At 37.4% G+C, this 18,878-nt stretch overlaps 1 protein-coding gene across 2 annotated transcripts in view; it reads left to right on the forward strand.

Moving 5' to 3' along the window:
* Positions 1-18,878, forward strand: part of LOC101867866 (solute carrier family 12 member 7) — a 56,108-nt gene that overhangs the window by 10,874 nt on the left and 26,356 nt on the right. For both annotated transcript variants that reach the window (XM_031047978.2, XM_031047979.2), the window contains exons 2-11: positions 5,270-5,364; positions 7,512-7,634; positions 9,360-9,506; positions 9,856-9,910; positions 11,847-11,977; positions 12,413-12,654; positions 13,541-13,752; positions 15,713-15,880; positions 16,936-17,034; positions 17,725-17,782. In XM_031047978.2, coding sequence (XP_030903838.1) covers positions 5,270-5,364; positions 7,512-7,634; positions 9,360-9,506; positions 9,856-9,910; positions 11,847-11,977; positions 12,413-12,654; positions 13,541-13,752; positions 15,713-15,880; positions 16,936-17,034; positions 17,725-17,782 — 1,330 coding nt within the window. The remainder of the gene's footprint in view (positions 1-5,269; positions 5,365-7,511; positions 7,635-9,359; positions 9,507-9,855; positions 9,911-11,846; positions 11,978-12,412; positions 12,655-13,540; positions 13,753-15,712; positions 15,881-16,935; positions 17,035-17,724; positions 17,783-18,878) is intronic.

Here is an 18,878-nt window from a genome sequence, read left to right on the forward strand (position 1 = left end):
AAACTCTTTAGTTTTAGAATCATAGAATCACAGAATAGTTAGGGTTGGAAAAGACCTTAAGATCATCTAGTTCCAACCCCCTGCCATGGGCAGGAACACCTCACACTAAACCATATCATCCAAGGCTTCATCCAGCCTGGCCTTGAACACTGCCAGTTTAGAGAACAACTATGCCTTATAGCCAAGCTATCTTATTTGAGGCCCTGTGGTGCAAAAGTTTTCGGGCATTCTCACTTCTTTGAAAACAAAGTGTATTGTTTTGCCATATAAAAAGAATTTGCTTTCATTTTTCAGGTAGATGTCAAACTCTTACAGCATGACAAGAGACATAGATGCTTGCTTTTTTGGACAAAATGTGTTTGAATGCAAAGGCAAATAGGAACTCTTCTTGAATGTGTACAGTAATGATAAACATAGTGCGGGACAGTGAGGAAGCAGTGAATCTGGAAAGGATTTAGGGGTCAGACTGGAATAGAGTAGCATGATCTTGGTTTAATGCCCTGTAAACAGGGCTAGCCTGATCCTTGGAGTAGAGAGGTGATGATTATACTTCTGTAAATAGCATGACTGAGACTGGTGTTAGAAGGCTGTATTTGATTTTTAAAGCTTGACGTTTTAACATTTTTATAACTAGAGAGAATGCTTTCACAAAAATAAAGGTTAGGAAAATGTTTTATGAACCCAACTGGTTTAGTTTTTGAAAAGGAAGCTGGAGATGATTTAGTGTGTATAGTTACCTTCACAGACAGGAAATACAAAGTGTGAGTCTTTAAATCTGGAAGGTGAACTAGGATGTTATAGTTGAAAGTTTGAAAAGAGACGAATTGAAATAGAAATAAGGAACAATTTGTTTCACATTTTTCCAGTAAATAAAACCCCCTTAATCTTTATAAAAATAACTTGATAGCATTTTTGCTTATTCCAGTTCTTAAAGCATCAAGAAATACACTGGTCGAATATCACTGTGGTTTTCTTTTCAAAGTTATAGAGCACAATGCAGAAATGAAATTCTGCAACCTGTGGAAACACAGGAAATCAGATTAGGTGGTCTAATATTTTTGTCCTTAATCTCTTGAACAGGCATCCTAGTGCAAATTTAGGATGACTTAAAGGATTGTTTCCTGCTTCTACCCCAAGCCTTGGTCTGCCACTTTCCCTAAGGCAGGACACCCATAACACATTTTCGTCATACTCTATCTCTTTTGGTGGGCAGGGGACAGAAAAGGGGGAAAACCAACCACTATAGTTCTATGATGTAGTAATCCTGTTATCAGTGCTAAGGGAGTGTTTGTAGTAATCCTGGTGTCAATGCTAAGGAAGTGGTTTTGCTTATTACACTGATGGTGTCTTTAGTGACAGCACAAGCATTTGTGTAGTGAACACAGACTGGTCTTGGTTAAAAGGAGCAAGCGAAAGCAAAACAACTCTCTCCCAACTCAGCATTAGGCACACTTGTAATAGTTCTGTTCTAGTTCTCTGTGTGAGGAGCAGTGTGGTACAGGGATGCAAATGGGTTTGTGATAACTCATGATGATGACACTGCATTGTCAATTAGGGGCAGGGGTGTATGGCAGTGCACATTGTGGTCCTCGGCATGAACACTCTTAAGTATTACTTCCTAAACTTGAGGCAGTGTCTTCTACCTTCTCTGCTTGCAGCTGCGTATCTCAGGTGCAAAAGGAAATGTAATTCATTGCAGTTACTTTCTGTGTAAATACAGCTACACCCATCACAGTGCTGGAGCATCTATAGAAATCAAGAGTGGGGATCTCTGCATGTCTCGTCAGCACAGAAAATACCAGACAGGATTCTAGGAAGGGTATATTAGTTTGGGCTTCAGTTTGTCACTGGTCCATAAGTAAGCACAGAGTGGATTTCACAAGATGAAATACTGGCTCAGATGGATTAGTAATCTAGTCCAGATTTAAGATTTTAGCTTTAAACCTTCATAAACTGAATTACTTTAATAAACTGAGCAATACTGAGTATAGATTGTTACGTGCTTTAACTGCAGCAGCTTTAACATGTTCAGCTTAGAGGAATGTCTAAAACTACATTGTGATTGTTTTATTGTATGTTTAACTGACCTCCACACCTCAGAAGAGTTTGAGTTGACTCAGTTTGGAAGAAGCCTGAGGGCAAAAGTGATTTGCTTGTCAAGCACTGGAACAGGCCACCCAGGGAAGTGGTTAAATACCTCCAGGGATGAGTCACCATCCTTGCAGGTATTTATAAGACCTGTAGATGTGGGACTTAGTGACATGGGTTAGTGGTGGACTTGGCAATGCTGGGGAATGGTTGGAATCCGTGATCGTAAAGGTCTTTTCTAATCTAAACGATTCTATGATTTGATTGTCTTAAAGCTTTCTCATGGGACTCAAGGGCATAGGGTTAAAACATGAAGCTGTAAATGGCTTGAGACTTACCAGTGGAATGAAGTACTTGTTTTTATATTCCATCTTACCTCAGTACAAGCAACAGAAGTAGCTTTCCCTGTTTGTTCCATTTCACTTGATGGACTAGAGATTGTATTTACTATTTACTTCATTTGTGAAAAGTGTAAGTCGTGTCTCTTTTTAGTTCTGTTTTTAATAATTCCCTTCCATTGAAGAAGGGATGAGCTAAAGATTGGGATAGTAGCTTATTTCATTAACCTTACCATAGTGTGTTGAGGTCCTAAAACTAGTTCTTTCTACTGGATGGTGTAATACATCTCAATTTGAGTTACGTGTTTGTAAGGCTTACTGTGTTTCTAAGCATATTAAATGAACTTCCTCCTAAAGGTGTTGGGTTTTGAATTTACAGTCAATATGATTTTGTTGACAGCAATACTGAAGACTCAGAGGAGCTTGTTCAAAGGTCTTTATAGTTGTAGGGTTAGTAAACAGACTGCAGGTGAGAGTACTTGTCAGTACGTATCTGTGGTCACTTTTCCAGCATTGATTCTCTTTCAGAATACAGCTAAAATAAATAATGCTGATTATGGAAAATACTATAAGCATGCAGCAGCAAACACTTACAAAACATGGAGGCAGCCATATTAAAGAAACAGGAGACTTCTGAGGAGTCTGGTAGTGACAGGCTGTTTTGAAGACTGTCATTAAAAAGCTTCAACTTAAGTAAACTATTGGTTGGAAGCACTGAAAAAAGGTATGAAGAAAAGGAAACCCAAATTCTGTGTTTTTTCCATTTGAAGTCTCTTAGGTGCATTTGACAAGACTTGTTTGTTAGAGACATTGTGCTCTGAGGTTTTCCTATTGAAGCAAAGCCAGGTAACTGTTTAGAATTACAAAGGAAGACTTCATATTCTCACACTTACAATTTAAAATACTTAATGTACAGTGCTAAGATGCTGATTGTTACCTCCAGAACTGGTAAGACCAAGCTATATTCCTTAACCTCACAATTGTGAGTACTGAGTCACATTATTCCTTTGGTTACCCTTTCGCTGTTTTGATTAGTGTACTAATACCCCCTAAAGGAGTAACTCCAGTGACGTTACACTCTGCAGGAACACAAAACAGTACTTGAAATTCCCCAGCTTGCTTTTTTGAAGAGTAATCATTTCTGAAGAGTTTGGAAGTACCCTGAAAGGAGTACTAATGTTTAACTAGTAAGTGCAGCTACCAGCTGTCAATAGGTGAGAAAGTCAATAGACGTGTGGTGTTAGCAAGACAAGTATCAAGCAACCATGCTTGTATTTAACTTAGGAATGTGCCTTTTAATGAATGCTTTGTTAAAACTTTGCAAAAATAACATGGTTGTTTCAAGGAGTGGAGCTAAAAGAAAAACGGAATTCCAGAAACCTTGTGAAGAAAGTGCACTATCTTAACCATGAGTTCTAGTAATTGTAAGCTTTAGCAATATGAGAGGAATCAGCATGTATTTGCTTGGGGACAGAGTTGCATTTTGTTGTCTCTAGAAAAGCTAACTGAACCTTTCTCTAAGTCTGATGAAGTTTATTTAAAGGATAAATGCCAGTTTCTCAGACCATTTTGTGCCACACCAGTATGTTCCATGCACTGTGAAACATCTGGAGGTGCTGGTCAATGAGGGAGATTCTTTTGTGTTTACAGTACTTCTTCTGCTGGCCTTGTATTAAGCATTGTTGGAGGAAGGGGACCTAGCCAGGCTGTAGGACTTGAAGCAATGGGGGGGCAATAATAAACTGTAGAGAAAGAGAAAATGAAAGCTGAAGGATATGGGTAAAAGGAGATATACTGGGTAAGAACAGTATTTGTGGATGAATTCATCAACAGGTCTTCTCAAGACTGTGGAATTGATTCCAGAGCCTTAATGGACAGTAGCTGTGGTTTGAGTCTCTCATGATAGCATGTGGTTTCTATGTCATGATACCAATAAGTATCATGATACTGTGGAGAGTCTCTTGGACAAGAGACCACAGAGGGCGATAGGAAATCCATCAGGGATGTATTCCCTCATCTGCTTGAGGGACTGATACCTATTTCTATGTTAACTGCAACCAAGATAATACTTTGTGCTGAGGCTGGTGTCTGTATTTGCAAGAGTTTTGTTCTGGGATTTCATGCGGAGAGAAATGTCCTGGAGAGGCAGAGTGGAGGACATGGAGAAGAATGCAACTTGTTCTCCAGCTGTCCCTTAATTCTGTAGTGAAGAGACTATCTAAGTGCTATTGCTGTAGCTTATGAATGTAAGGGCAAAAGTGCAGGCAGGCAAAGTGACATAAGCAAGGACTTGAGACTGGAAATGCCAATGTTGTGACAGTATTGACAGGTAATAACTTTTGCATTGCTTAGATTGGAAGGCAGTGAAAGTGATGCTGTGTTTTTAGAGAGATGGTTCAGAGGTCAGGGGAGTTACAGTTTAATGAGACTTATATTTAGATAAAGAACAGAACAAATACAGCACATCATGGAAGAATCACACAACCTTTACAGAATTCCTTTTACATTGGTTTTTCATACATTCCTGCCTCAACTATTGCAGTGTTTTTGAAGGAGTCAGTAAAGTAATGAAAAGGTTGGTTGAGGGTTTTTGTTGTTGTTGCCCTGAAGGTTTACATGAAGTTGTGTTATCAAGTGCTTTGAAGTGAACTACAGATGTAAGCTGACATGAGGCAGGGGAGAGATCAGTATGTGTATTAAAGTACATGTGCTTGGGATGCAGTGTTTGGCAGCCACCTTCAGTGTTATCTTGAACCAACATCTTCTGACTATTCCTTCTGTGGTATAGCTTGTCTTATAATTTTTATTTCCTTTTGTTTCAAATTGCTGCGTTTTTCCACCAGCGGATGGGATTGCCAAGGAAAATAGTCCATTTATTAACAATGCAGAGGTGGACAAAGGAAGCATGTATGAAGGAAAGAATATGGCTCTCTTTGAGGTAAGTTAAATACCCCCAAAATGAATTTCACCTTTGAGGCTCTTGTAGTAAGATGTAAACAAGCAAACCCCTGTTTTCTTTCTCTCATGAAATGTAGTGGGGGAAAGATCAACTTTAATAACTCTTTAGTAGTTTGGTACCTGCTCATATTCTATTTCAGTGGATTCAAATGATGTAATGACACAAAGTGTGAAGATTTTTTTTCCTTGCCTGTGTCTGTATAGGCAAGAACAGTAAATTTTGATGTGTACTGTTGTGAAAATATGCAATCAGCCTTCTTGCATTTAAACTTCTTGGGCGAGGATCTAGAAACTGTTGCTGGAGAAAGCTGTTACTGGCTTTAACAAAGCAGTATCCAGTTTTAAAAGGATTACCAGATACATTGTGTTGAACAGGGGAAATACAGACCTCTCTTAGAGCAACAAAACTATAAAAGAAATAGTGATAGGCCGTGACTTAGTTATATTGTAGAGTTACATTATAGAGCATACCATAGCTATGTCTACTTTGTAATGTAAACATCTACTTTATAATGCAAGTTTAATACCAGTTTAATTCACTAAATGATTGCAATAATTTATGGGGGGGAAAATAAGTATATTGATATAGTACATTTAAATGCCACTTTTACAGTGCATGTAGTAAAGTTTAACCTAAGCTATTCTGCTGTAGCAGCATCAACTGGTCTTGATTTGTGTGTGCTGTTAACAATAAACAAGGTCCTTCTAACATAGTTCTCATAGCCATCTTGCTGTTGTATTCTACCACCATTTTTTGTCACTCTCTTATGCTCCTTTCAGATATCTTTGCACGGAGGATATGATCTTTCAGTTCCATCCTGCATCACCCAAATAATGTATTTTTACTATTTTTGGCTAAGTTTTAGAGAATATTGTGCTAAGGATCAAAGTAATGTCAGTCATTCATTATCCCTTTGTTGTGTATGTAATTTTTTTTTACAGAAACCATGATAGTGGAGTTTTGTCAGTGAATTTCCTTCCTTCAAGCTGTATTTCATAAATTAACATCCACATCTTGTTGAAATTGGTCATAGCTGCTTTTTGTCCCTAATCTCCTTTGAATATCAGTTATTTGAATAGTGGCTGACATGTTAATTCGCAGCTGGTGCTATACTGATGACTGTCCTTTATGTATATAAGATTTTACACCATACTGTCACAGTATTGCCTTGAAAGCCTAATAGTGAATTCATCACCACTGCTGTTGTGGTGGTGAATCATTTTGGTAGTGTGTAGGTTTCACAGTATATTTCCTACAATCTTATTCTTATGTTTTCAGCTGACTTGTGTTTGAATCTTTGTATGAACTTGTTACAAAGAAGTTTGGCTATTATAACCATGACTATCAACACCTCATGCCTCAGGCAGAGATGCTTTAGTTCTTGTCTTTCTGTTTGCAATCCTGAGCTCATCTTCCTTCCAGTATTTGATTTTGTGTACTTTATTGCAGTCTGTGGTTCTGCTTTTCTTGGAATCCTTTTATTGTAAATGCTTCTTCTGGATTTTAATATTTGGTTTAGCATGTGTGGGGGTTTCTTGTAGCAGATATTTGGCTAAAGAAAGATGGTATGACTAGTATTTGATATGTGCAATGACCTATGCTATGCATCTATGCCTGTATTTTTCAACAGATGAATATTTTTGAAGTAGTATGCATGGTTTAAGATAAAATACAACAAAAGGCTGCAACAGTAGGCTTGAGAATGGTCATTCAGTATCTTGGTGTTTGAGAGAATCATTTGGGGCCACTAGATACAAGGAAGATGCTGGAAAAACACCCTTATGACTCTACCCTGCCAGTATAATCCCCTAAAAACTGCACAGTGATAGGAGTAGACTTTTATAATTAACTATGACCCTTCTATAGATTTCCCTTTATATTCCAGCTGTACAAACTGTATGTTATAGAGTAAAAAAAGTGAAGTAAGTATTGTATGATAGCCACATAGTGTTACTAGGGAGATTTAGGACTCTTGTTGTCTGGAAACTGACTGGTATTTTGTCATGCTAATTCTGGGGGTTGAGTGCATCGTGACTGACCTGTTGAGTGTGTGTTTGATGTAGTATCAAAAATCATGACTTTTTAAAAACTGTTTAATACATGCAGTGTTCTTAAAATCCCAACAGGAAGAAATGGATAGTAATCCCATGGTGTCATCTCTTCTTAATAAACTAGCAAACTACACTAACTTAACTCAAGGTGTGGTGGAACATGAAGCAGATGAAGACAGCAAGCGAAAGGAAGTCAAGGTATTTAAACTTCTAATATGTTGTGCAGATGAAGCTAGCCACAGAGAGAAGCATTTTTTAACCTAAAAAGAAAATAATGTGCTTGCCTGAAAAAGGAGCAAGATTTGTAATATTGTATATTTAAAATGAAAGCGTTTGCTTCAATTTAGTTTTAGGGTTTAGGACTTGTGTTAATTCAGTGTTCCCCTTAGCATGGTTTAGCAAGACCTTGCTGCAAAAGCTCTAGATAAAATGTATGCAAAGCTAGGACCTAAAATGTGCACTGCACCCAGTTTCCTCTTCCTTTCTTTTCTTCTTCCTTCTGTCCTTGTATGTCCTTTTGTCTGCCTCTAGTGAGCATAAAATATGTTGTGGGGTTTTTTTTGAGCTGGTCTATTATTACAGTGTAGTGGGCTGGGTTTTTACCTAAAGTTGAAGTTTAAGGAAAACTTGAGATGAACCAGGTGACTCTTTTAAATCCATAAGCATATTTGTTCCCGTTAACATGGTAGCTGTTTTTCCAAGAAGCTCTCTTATTTCTATGTGTTAATTGGAGTAAGTATTTTTAAGACTTAATGGATATGTTCCAAGAAAACGTTTGGTTGTATGATGCTTATGTTATTTATCATGGGGATGGGGTGGGGGATGATGAGCACATAGCAGAAGAGACAGATACGAAAGGTGCTTGAAAGTAAGGTTAAAACTGGAGCTCATTTGACTGGAAGAAAGAGTTATGGTATGGTACCTGAATGTTTGTAGTACAACTGTTTGCATTAGGATTTGACTCATTTAGGAATCTGATACCAGGACAATGGGAAAGGGCGAGGAATTAAGTCCAGGTGTTTTAGCTTTTTGCATCTCCTGTTTGTTTGTGTGTGGAGTTTCTTTTTGTTTGTCTCCCTGTGCTTGTTTTGTAGTAGTTGTTGTTATTTGAAGATACAAACACTGATCTACTTGCACTTTCCTTAGTGTGATTCCTGTCCTCTGTCCAGCTGTTGTGCAGAGGCTTTTGTAAGTGCAGTTGTGTTAGTTCCTCTGGAACTGCCTGGCCAAATGAACACTCCGTTTCCTTTGGGCCCCACCTGGTGGCTTGAAAACACTGTTTCTATGGATGTACCTCAGTTTTGATTTAAGAAGAGCTTGTCTATCTGGAAACCTGCTGTGTGTAACTGTTGCTCTTAAGTTGAGTATTTTAAGACCCAGTTTCTTCAGAAGGGTGGAACTTGAATGATGAAGCCTGAATGCTTTTGGATGTGTCTTTGCCCATGGTGACCACCAGCAAATAAAAAGTAGAAATATACTATGTAATGCTAGGTCTTTCTTTAAAAATTACAAACACTGGTTGTTGAATATCATTTTGTGGCCCAGTTGCAGGGCAGTCAGGGCAACTGGTGATTGACTTTTTGCAGACTGTCTTCTCTTCAATGGCAGTCTATAACTGGTGTTTCAGAAGAAAGCTTGTAAAGCTTTGAAATCAACAGATGCAGAATCATCCTACCCCATCAAGATTTCATCCTAATTCCTATGGAATAGAGGGTTTGCTATCACAAGTAGTTTTCTGTCTTTTCAGAAATCTGTCTGCATAAATAGCCTGTGGATATTTGCAAAGTTGAAGACTCTTGAGGCTACCATTCAATTTCACTTGGCATTTGTTCATGGAGCACATGATAAGTGTTTGCAGAAGAAAGTGCTTATGGACTTAAAATGTTTAGTGCAGAAGAATTCATGTTCTAACTTCATTTCCAGGTTCCACGTATGGGCACTTTTATTGGTGTGTACCTGCCCTGCTTGCAGAACATCTTGGGAGTCATCCTTTTCCTACGTTTAACCTGGATTGTGGGAACAGCTGGAGTTCTCGAGTCTTTCATCATTGTGTTCATGTGTTGTGCTTGTGTGAGTTAACCTTTTCTTTTACTATTGCCAAAATCATCTGTTACAAATCTTCTGTTACAAGAATCCATCTCTGCTTTCTAATATGTATTAATAGCAGAGAAGAACTTCTTCATAATAATTATCAGTGCAATTGAGAGACATGGGAGATACATATGTATATGTGTGTGCATTTTCTGCTGAAAAATTGAGTACTTCATTTACAGGGATAACCCTAACCAGAGACATGATACTTTTTGGTTGCTCTAACGTCTTCATATAAAAATCCTAGTTTCATTTGATCACTTTGTCTTGCCCCATTATTCAAAAAACTCTCTGTATTTTAAATGTTCTTTATTTCCTCTTTCTACAGACTATGCTAACTGCAATTTCAATGAGTGCAATAGCAACAAATGGTGTAGTTCCAGGTAATGAAGAATTTTATCTTAAGTGGTGAATGGCCAAATGATGGAAGTTTTAAATATGGGATAAGAAATTACTATAGTCTGAGATATCAAAAGTAATGTTTCTTTGTCAAGTGCATGTTTTCTTTTAACTGATATTTATAAATACAGTCTTTTAGATATATCTTCGAGGAATTACGAACTGTAGCACATTTTGTCATCAAGCATTTGATTCTATTTGAATGAGAGATAAGATGTTGCAGCTTGAACTAGTAGAGACTCATCTTCATGCAAAGTAGATGTCTTCACAAATTTGGCTGCTTTCTGTGTCTGTTTGGAGTTCATTTTGTTTGGTGTCCCCCCAAATTTCCCTAGACTCCATTTCTAAACATTGAACTTAGTTATGTTGTTTTCGGCAAGAATAACAGCCAGTCTGCTGCCAGAAACGTTTCCTATATAAGCAATAACATGAGGGTATGCTCATCTCTTTAAATTGTCAGGATAAATAAACTTCAATTATGAAGCCGTATTTGTAGATGCAAAATCAGCCTTTAAAGTTCTTATCCTTTTCAGTTTGTCAACACACTAATTGATAATACTGGGGTTCAGACATTGTTAGGAACTATGAACAGTTTACCTAATGAAGTTGAAGTGATTCCTTACTTGCAGAGCTTCTCCAGCTTAATAATGGATCCCAGAACTGATGCATAAGTTGCTAGGCAAAAGTAAACTCTTACAACTTGTGCAGGGTGTGGAATAATTGCATTTTGTGGATACAGTACCATGTATGAAATAGAAATACAATAGAAAATTTTGTTTCAAATGGTTTATAATGAAATCTAGTTATTTAGTTAACTGGATACTGATTAGAATGTTCTGTTCTTCTTCCCCACCCAGATCTTTAAAGTTCAACGTAAAGGTTTTGCTTAACACAAAAAAGCCCAAGTAGGAACCTAGAATTCAAAGAGACCTTCTGAGCAGGAGGATCTTGCCATTATATACAACAGCATTATATTTAGTAAAAGGATTGGTTTTGCATCATTAATTTTGATGTTGTTTTCTATTTATTCATATTGAAAAGCAGTTTCAGTCTCTGCCCTTTGATTAGAAGTGCATTTCTTATTTGCAGAGTGATTTTATGCAAGGCTGGTGTATGCTCATTTAAAATAAAGCACTTCCTTTCTCTGTCTCCTCTTTCTTTCCCAGTTGTGAGTGCGACAAACATAATGAATATAAGAGAAGGTGGAGAGGGAACCAGAGAGGAGCATGTCTTGAGGGGGCTGTGGGGAAGTCTAGGTAAAGAGCTAGAGGTGGAAACTTAGAGCCCTGTTGAAAGGGAAATGGGGGGATAAGTTTATGATTTTAAAAAAGGTGATTCTTGTATATGGAAAATATGACTGAGAAGAACTGAAAAATTCAGGGCAAAGTGAATGGTATATAAGCAGACAACCTTTAAATGTTTAAATGGTACTGCAGAAATGCGTGTAGTGAAAGTGGTCATAGTTTCCATATACAGAAAAGAAGAAGAACACTTATTAGTGAGACAAACTCCGTTTTGTCCCTATCATTAAAAATTGTACATCAAGTTTACTTTTGACTGCGAACAGCTTGAGGTTAGAAACTAAAAATGGATTTACATCTATTTACACTTCCATTTATACCTGTATAAGCTTTTCTTATAAAACGGTTTAGATTGTTTAGCTTGTGGAGTTTTTTCCTTCTTTTGTTTACTTTCTGTTCCCCAGAAAATGCACAGGAAGATGCTCACTTTGAGATGTACATTGTAATTGCTTAGTTGGCAGAGACACCAAGTACTGTTTTAGCATGAACATTTCAGTGGTGATGACTGCAGGAGTTACCTTGATGATGTAGATTGAATGATTCACGTTTTTTATTCTCTACTGTTGTATATCTGAAGGGCTGGAGTCTCTCTTTGAGTTTGTTTTTGTTCAATTCACAGCTGGAGGCTCTTATTACATGATTTCAAGATCTTTAGGGCCAGAATTTGGTGGAGCTGTGGGACTTTGTTTCTACTTGGGTACAACTTTTGCAGGAGCGATGTACATTCTTGGTACCATTGAAATTTTATTGGTAAGTACTAGTTTCTCTTAAGATTAAATGGATTTGGCTGTTTTGGGAGATTGTTGAGGAATGCAGTTGGCCTAAAATGCATTGTCGTTTGGTGGGTTTTTTTAATGCTTTATACTATATTTCTAGTATGTCTATTTATTTTTATTCTACTTTTAGAATACTTGTTTCAATTGATGGAATTATTAACTAGCAAATGCTTCAGATGAATCTAAGGGTAGATGTGAGTGTTTGAACTAGTTTATGGTTTTGGTTTTTATCTTTTAAATTGCCTCAAGTCATCTCTTCCCCTTTCCCCTTTTACATCTACGCTTCCAAAATGCCCCTGTCATCTGGTTGAACTGGTTTGTGAAGGAATAAACCTGGTACCATAACAGAAGTTCAGCTTTTGAAGTTCAAGTAAATGAATTCTATAATAATTTGCCCTATCTCTTGCAGACCTACATTTCTCCAAGCGCTGCTATATTTAAAGCAGGAGAGGTTGGTGAAGAAACAAATGCTATGCTGAACAACATGAGAGTTTATGGAACATGCATTATCATTCTGATGGCCATAGTAGTTTTTGTGGGAGTAAAGTATGTGAACAAACTTGCACTGGTCTTCCTTGCCTGTGTGATTCTTTCCATTATTGCCATATACGCTGGAGTTATTAAGACTGCTTTTGACCCTCCTGACTTTCCGTAAGTTTGCTAGCTTTAAGTAGTGTGGGTTATTTACAAGAATGTAGAAAAAAAGAGTGTGGGAAGGACATAGCTGCTGTAACCATTTAATCTTTTAGGCTAAACTTCAGAGTAAATGTACACTGGCCTCAGAAGTAGGTTTTATATGTTTTAGTCAATGATGTGCTCATTTGTTAGTATGAGTTACCTATCTGAATCATTCTCTTATCGATCATAAAACATGATGCTCTGGAAAATGTTCCATCCACACCTGAAGAACAAGAAGGTGTTTTTTGCTGACAGTAAATATAGGTGCTTTATCTAAAGCATTAATCTAAAGCTGTTAGAGAATAAAGTAAAAACTTCAGGAAAACATTGTAGCTATGAACCATAGTTATGAAAGAACCAGACTTTCAGACTTGGCTTGTCATGAGGAGATGATTGAAACTTCAGTTTCTTCTTAAAATGGAGACAGTCTGGTGTTCAATTCACTTGTGTTTTGAAGGCTTCGTACCCTTTTGTTAACAAAATTGACTTTTACTGTTTTCACGGGGCATATTGGTTCTCAGCACCTTTAGCTCATGTCATTCCTTGCTTACTAAGAATCCTTTCTTTTGTCCAGTTGTTAGTATGCAAGTTGTATCTTTAGTTCATCTTTGGTTTGATTGTATTTTCCAGAGAAGTAATCAGGAGGCAGAACAGCTATTAATACCTTAAAAGTAGAAATGTTGGATCGGGCTTTTAAAGATCATAGGATAGTTTTGTATGTAGAGACTATTTACTATTTCAGTAGATGTAGTATAGGCCATAAAGTAGGTAACAGGTTTCTAAAGAAGTCTAATGGACAGAAAGTGGTTCAATGCATAACACTCTACTGAAGGATCACTGGTTTTACCTTTTTGTCTAGTATCTGTCTCCTCGGGAACCGGACCTTGTCAAAACGCAGCTTTGATGTCTGTGCCAAATTTATTGAAAGCAATAATGAAACAAGGACTACAACTTTGTGGCGCCTGTTCTGTGATAGTTCTTCACTTAATGCTACATGTGATGGCTACTTTAGTCTAAATAATGTAACAGAAATTCAAGGGATTCCAGGAATAACAAGTGGAGTTCTCTTTGGTAAGTTGGAAAGCACATTCCACAGTTTTAGGGCATTATTCACGTGGCACATAGCTGTCCAGTAATGTGATGGTTTAGCCTGTCAGTACTAGTTCAGCTCTAATCTGTTTGTTTGAAAGATTTCTACCTGGAGCATGCTTCCTGCTATAAGGACTCCATCTGGCTTTAGAAGCTTAGTATTAAGTGCCTTAATTTGGGGGCACACTCCCTTTTCATACTTGTTTGTTTTAGAAGTGTTTAGCTTTTTTGTATGCCAGATACAGGTATTTCAATATGCTGTTCATTAATACACTGGCAAAGTCCTGAGAGAGAACTTGTTCCCATTTTACAGATGGAGTGTGAAGGAGTGAATTCAGAGGTTTAGATTGGATAAAAGGAAGAAATTCTTTACTGTTAGGGTGGTGAGGTACTGGAATGGGTTGCCCAGGGAGGTTGTGAATGCTCCATCCCTGGCAGTGTTCAAGGCCAGGTTGGATGAAGCCTTGGGTGACATGGTTTGGTGTGAGGTGTCCCTGCCCATGGCAGGGGGCTTGGAACTAGATGATCTTAAGGTCCTTTCCAGCTCTAACTATGCTATGATTCTATGTGATACAGCAATTTAGTGATGAGTTTAGAGTTTTTCTAGCTTCCAGTCTAGCATGTGGACAGATGTTCCACAAAGAAAGGCTATACATTTTCTTCTTTTTGCATTCCCATATAGTTGTGGCAACTTGGGATTCCAATTACACTGTGTTGTAAGATTCATTTTGAACATGTAGTGGATTGTGTTGTGTACAAACAATGCTTCTGGGAATGAAATAGATGTTCTGATACCTCTTCTCCTTAGAATAGAGTTTGGTTTGTGACCCTTTTTCCTCACCCTAACTTTCAAGTCCTCTTGGATTATCACTTTGGGGAAAATGAGGATAGGAAATTAGCATAACAAAGCTCTGTGTGACATGTCATGAAATGGGAAGTGATTTCTGTTTCACAGATCTCTAAGCTGATTTTACCAACCCATGTTGGCATGCACACTCCACAATTAAACTTGTATGCATTGGAGTGCTCGGGTCATTGACACTTCTGTGTCATACTGAATAAAGGACATGGACTGTTGAGTCTTCATTGAGTACTTGGTGCTTTAACGATGACAGACTGGTCTTTGCTTTTATGCTTCATAGGGAGTGGATGCTAACTTAGAGATCTTGTCTTGTTTTATGTCACTCCTCAAATCTCTGCTAAAAGTTGACAATTGTCTGATACCCTTAACTTTTTTTGTTATGGCATCAGTCTTATTTCTAGATCAGTTTGTTATTCCTCTTCATTTAAATGAACTAGCATGCTCTTCAGTTAATACTTCCTTAGTTTATTGGGGAGTTTGAGTGACATTCTGCTGGGTTTTGCTTTACGTGTTTTTGCTTATCAGTTCTCATCTGGTTACTCTGCTATGTGGAATACTTTGACCATGAACAGCTGAATCCTATACTGTTGTGCAGGGTTATTCTCTACGGCAAGTCTCAAAAGAGCTCAAGTTGCTGCTAAGTAGCATTTCTCTTTTGACCTGCACCTCAAAATGTAAGACCAAGAAATGTAGATATATGCTAAGATTGCCTGGAGGTAATGGTTTCCTTATTTTTTCACAGTAGATCTTGATAATACATTCACTGTGCAATCTTAAGTGGATGTTCTACAAATACATTAGAATTTACTTCTTTAACTGAATCTTTCTTTAATGGAAGAGAGAATCTTATATGACACATCCCTTACACTACTGCATTTCTCCTGGCATACAGTGGGAATGTCCACCATTTACAATTAGCATTGATTATATTGCTGCATTCTTGGCTTTATAAGGAAATGTTGAGAAACATTATTTTTGTGTTAAGAAAAACCATCTGGTTCATAAGATTACTCTATCCTCACTACTTAACATCCTGAAACAGAGACATGACTCGGGCTTTTGTTTGTTTTCCCCTTGTAGATAACCTGTGGAGTACCTATACAGTAAAAGACTCAATAGTTGAGAAAAAAGGTCAGCCATCAGTTGCTGGATCAGAAGATACAAAAATGAGTGGACACCCTTATGTTTTTACAGACATCATGACCTACTTCACAATGCTTGTAGGGATTTATTTCCCATCTGTGACAGGTAGATACAATTTTTCTTCTTGAATGAGGATGTGTACTTATAGCTGGAAAAAAAGATTAAATGTGTGTGTGTATGTTTATTGATGACATGTGATATTGCTGGGCTGTGTCCAAGTTTTATGTACCCAGAACTCTCTGGTGCTAGAGAGAAATAGTTGGCAGCTGGTTATTTTAGGCACATATAGGATATAAACAAAGCATCAGTTTAAGTGCTATTTTCTGTGTCTGGAACGAAAACAAAAGCTTCATGTGTTACACAGTGCTTAATTAAAAGAAGGTGCATACCTTTATAATATTTTAAACTTCAAATGGATGACAGAACAGTTAAGTATTAAGGCTACTTTTTCAGGTATTCAGGTCATGATCGTATCTGATCCTACAGTTAGGATTTCATTGCATGGAGTCTGACAATGCCTTTGCATTGAAATGTCTTGACATTAACTTCCATGGTTTTGCCTTCAACAGTGGTCAGGAAATACTAGGAAAGATGGCAGAATTAGTCAGTTGTATAATTTTTCCTTTCTGTTCATTATGTTCTCAGAGACATTTTTTTCTCCTGTTAGATTTAAACAGGGATGTGTACATGTGATGTCCTTAACCATTCTTGTACATCCTGCCTGCTCCTTTCTTTTTTCCCCTACTTTTGTATAGAGTTTGATTATGTATGTTGTTTAGTAGAAAGATAATGCACTCAATCACACTGGCTAAAATTGTTAAATCCCTATTAGTTTATAACTTATTTTGCTAACTCCTCAGTATTTCCTCATTTAAAAAATGATTTTGAAATTATATTTGAAAAAATGATTGTTATTTTATTTTATCTGTTGCTTTCCTGAGCTTTCTGGACTTTGTTCAGTCAACAATGGATGGTAACACACATTTCTGATTAAATGAATGTATAAATGCGGGGTTTGTCCAGGATTATGCATTTCTAAAGCCTGCTTCATTGGTAGTGATGTGTTAAATCAGGCTTAAAGTTAAATGTTCCCATTCTATTATTGACATGGAGGTAGTATTAATTGGTTTTATGACATATAAACTTGGTCTCTTTTTAAGGTATTATGGCAGGTTCAAACAGATCTGGAGATCTTAAGGATGCTCAGAAATCTATTCCTACTGGAACAATTTTGGCTATTTCAACTACGTCTTTTATTTGTATCCTTTATGCTGTGACTTTTCTTTTTTTCTAGTGTGCATTCTGTAGGTATAACAGGACTTTTCATTGAGAAGTTGTTAGAGTTGCCCAAGTATAAAATTAAGGAAATCTAAACGGAAAAGAAATTGTCTAAAGTGCAGATATTAGCAATAAGTATTTTTAAAATAGCTCAGATTTTATGTCTATAGGCAAATGTTTCTGTATATTTCTGTGTTCTAGTAGTGCTTTGAATTTCAAGATAGAGCAGACTTTTAGTGAAGTGATACAGAAGTTTTTATCATCGTGTTTCAGCTGACAGATTGCTTGGTTGTGATACTCTGTATAACCAGTGAAAAATCTTAAAGCAAACTACCAACAATAGAAATTTAGACCTTCAATACCTAGAAGACAAAAATGTCCATTTGCATGAGACAATACCTGTTCTATTACATGACATATGAACTGGTGACTTCCACTACTTCACAATTCAACTGTGTATCAAATGCAATCATAAAGAATCTAATCCAAAAGGTTGTAGCAGAGAGGAATTAAAAAACAACCACCACAAAACAACCAGAACAAATAAACCAACAACAAAAAACCCACTTCATTATCATGGACACTTTAAGTTCATCCCTAGGTGAAAAATTGTGTTTCTTTTTCTGTCTCTGATTATTTACAGTGATATCTTCCTTCAGTCTCAGTAATAGATCTCTCCTGTATAGTCTTGTTTGGTGCCTGTATAGAAGGTGTAATATTAAGAGATAAGTAAGTCATATTCAACTTCTAATTTTACAGAGAGTATGTGTGGTCATGAGTTATGTTAATAGGACTTACTAATGGCTCTTATGGGAAATATCTATGTGGAGTATTTTGCTTAAGTCAAAACTGGAGGGAAAGTCTATCTGTTAAACTGAGATGGCTGCAAGGACTGGTCAAGTTATTGGACTGTATCCACCTGAGAAGCAGAAGCAGAATCTAAAATAGATCATAGAATGGTTTGGGTTGGAAAGGACCTTAAGATCATCCAGTCCCAACCCCCTGCCATGGGCCGGGACACCTCACACCAGACCAGGCTGCTCCAAGCCCCTGTGTCCAACCTGGCCGTGAACACTGCCAGGGATGGGGCAGCCACAGCTTCTCTGGGCACCCTGTGCCAGCGCCTCAGCACCTCACAGGGAAGAACTGCCTAGATCTAACCTGAATAAACATTTGAATTTTGAAGATAAATGTTTGAGGTGGAACTGGCCCTAATAAGATGTCCTTCAGAAAGAAAATTGTAGTTGGTATTTGTGGAACTGATAGGTGGAGGTAAGGGCAGTGGTATTACTTTGGGAGGACTAATATGCACCTGAGGGACAAAGGCAGAAAAAGACTTTTTGAGATGACAGGGAGAGTTCAAGAGAGAGGCTGCAGAGCACCATCAGGCCTAGGATGTCTCTGGATGTAAAGGTATTTTTTGTTTTATAATACCAGTTGCAGATCAGGAGTCACATTATTGCCTGAGGTCATTTGAGGCACAGTATGAAGCATGAAAGGAATAAATGTAATGGAGATAATAATGAACAGAATCTCCAGATTTTGATGAATTTTTCCCTTAAGAGAAGTTGAGTAAGATGAGTCTGTTGGCAGGTTTCACATTTGTTTCCTTGATGGTGTCTGGTTCTCTTTTCTGCTAAGGCCCAAGTTTGCACTGAATCCATGATCTCTCACTTACAGTGCTGCCAGTTCTCTTTTGGCTGGAATCCATTCTGCCAGTAAAACATATAGATTTTGGTCTGGTTTAAAGACTGGGAGTTTTTTGTTTTCATTACTGACTGCATATCTGCCATAGGAAAATGTAGGTCACACATCTTTCACTCTT

The sequence above is a fragment of the Melopsittacus undulatus genome, chromosome 1 (genome assembly GCF_012275295.1).
Source record: "Melopsittacus undulatus isolate bMelUnd1 chromosome 1, bMelUnd1.mat.Z, whole genome shotgun sequence".
Classification (NCBI taxonomy): Eukaryota; Metazoa; Chordata; class Aves; order Psittaciformes; family Psittaculidae; genus Melopsittacus; species Melopsittacus undulatus.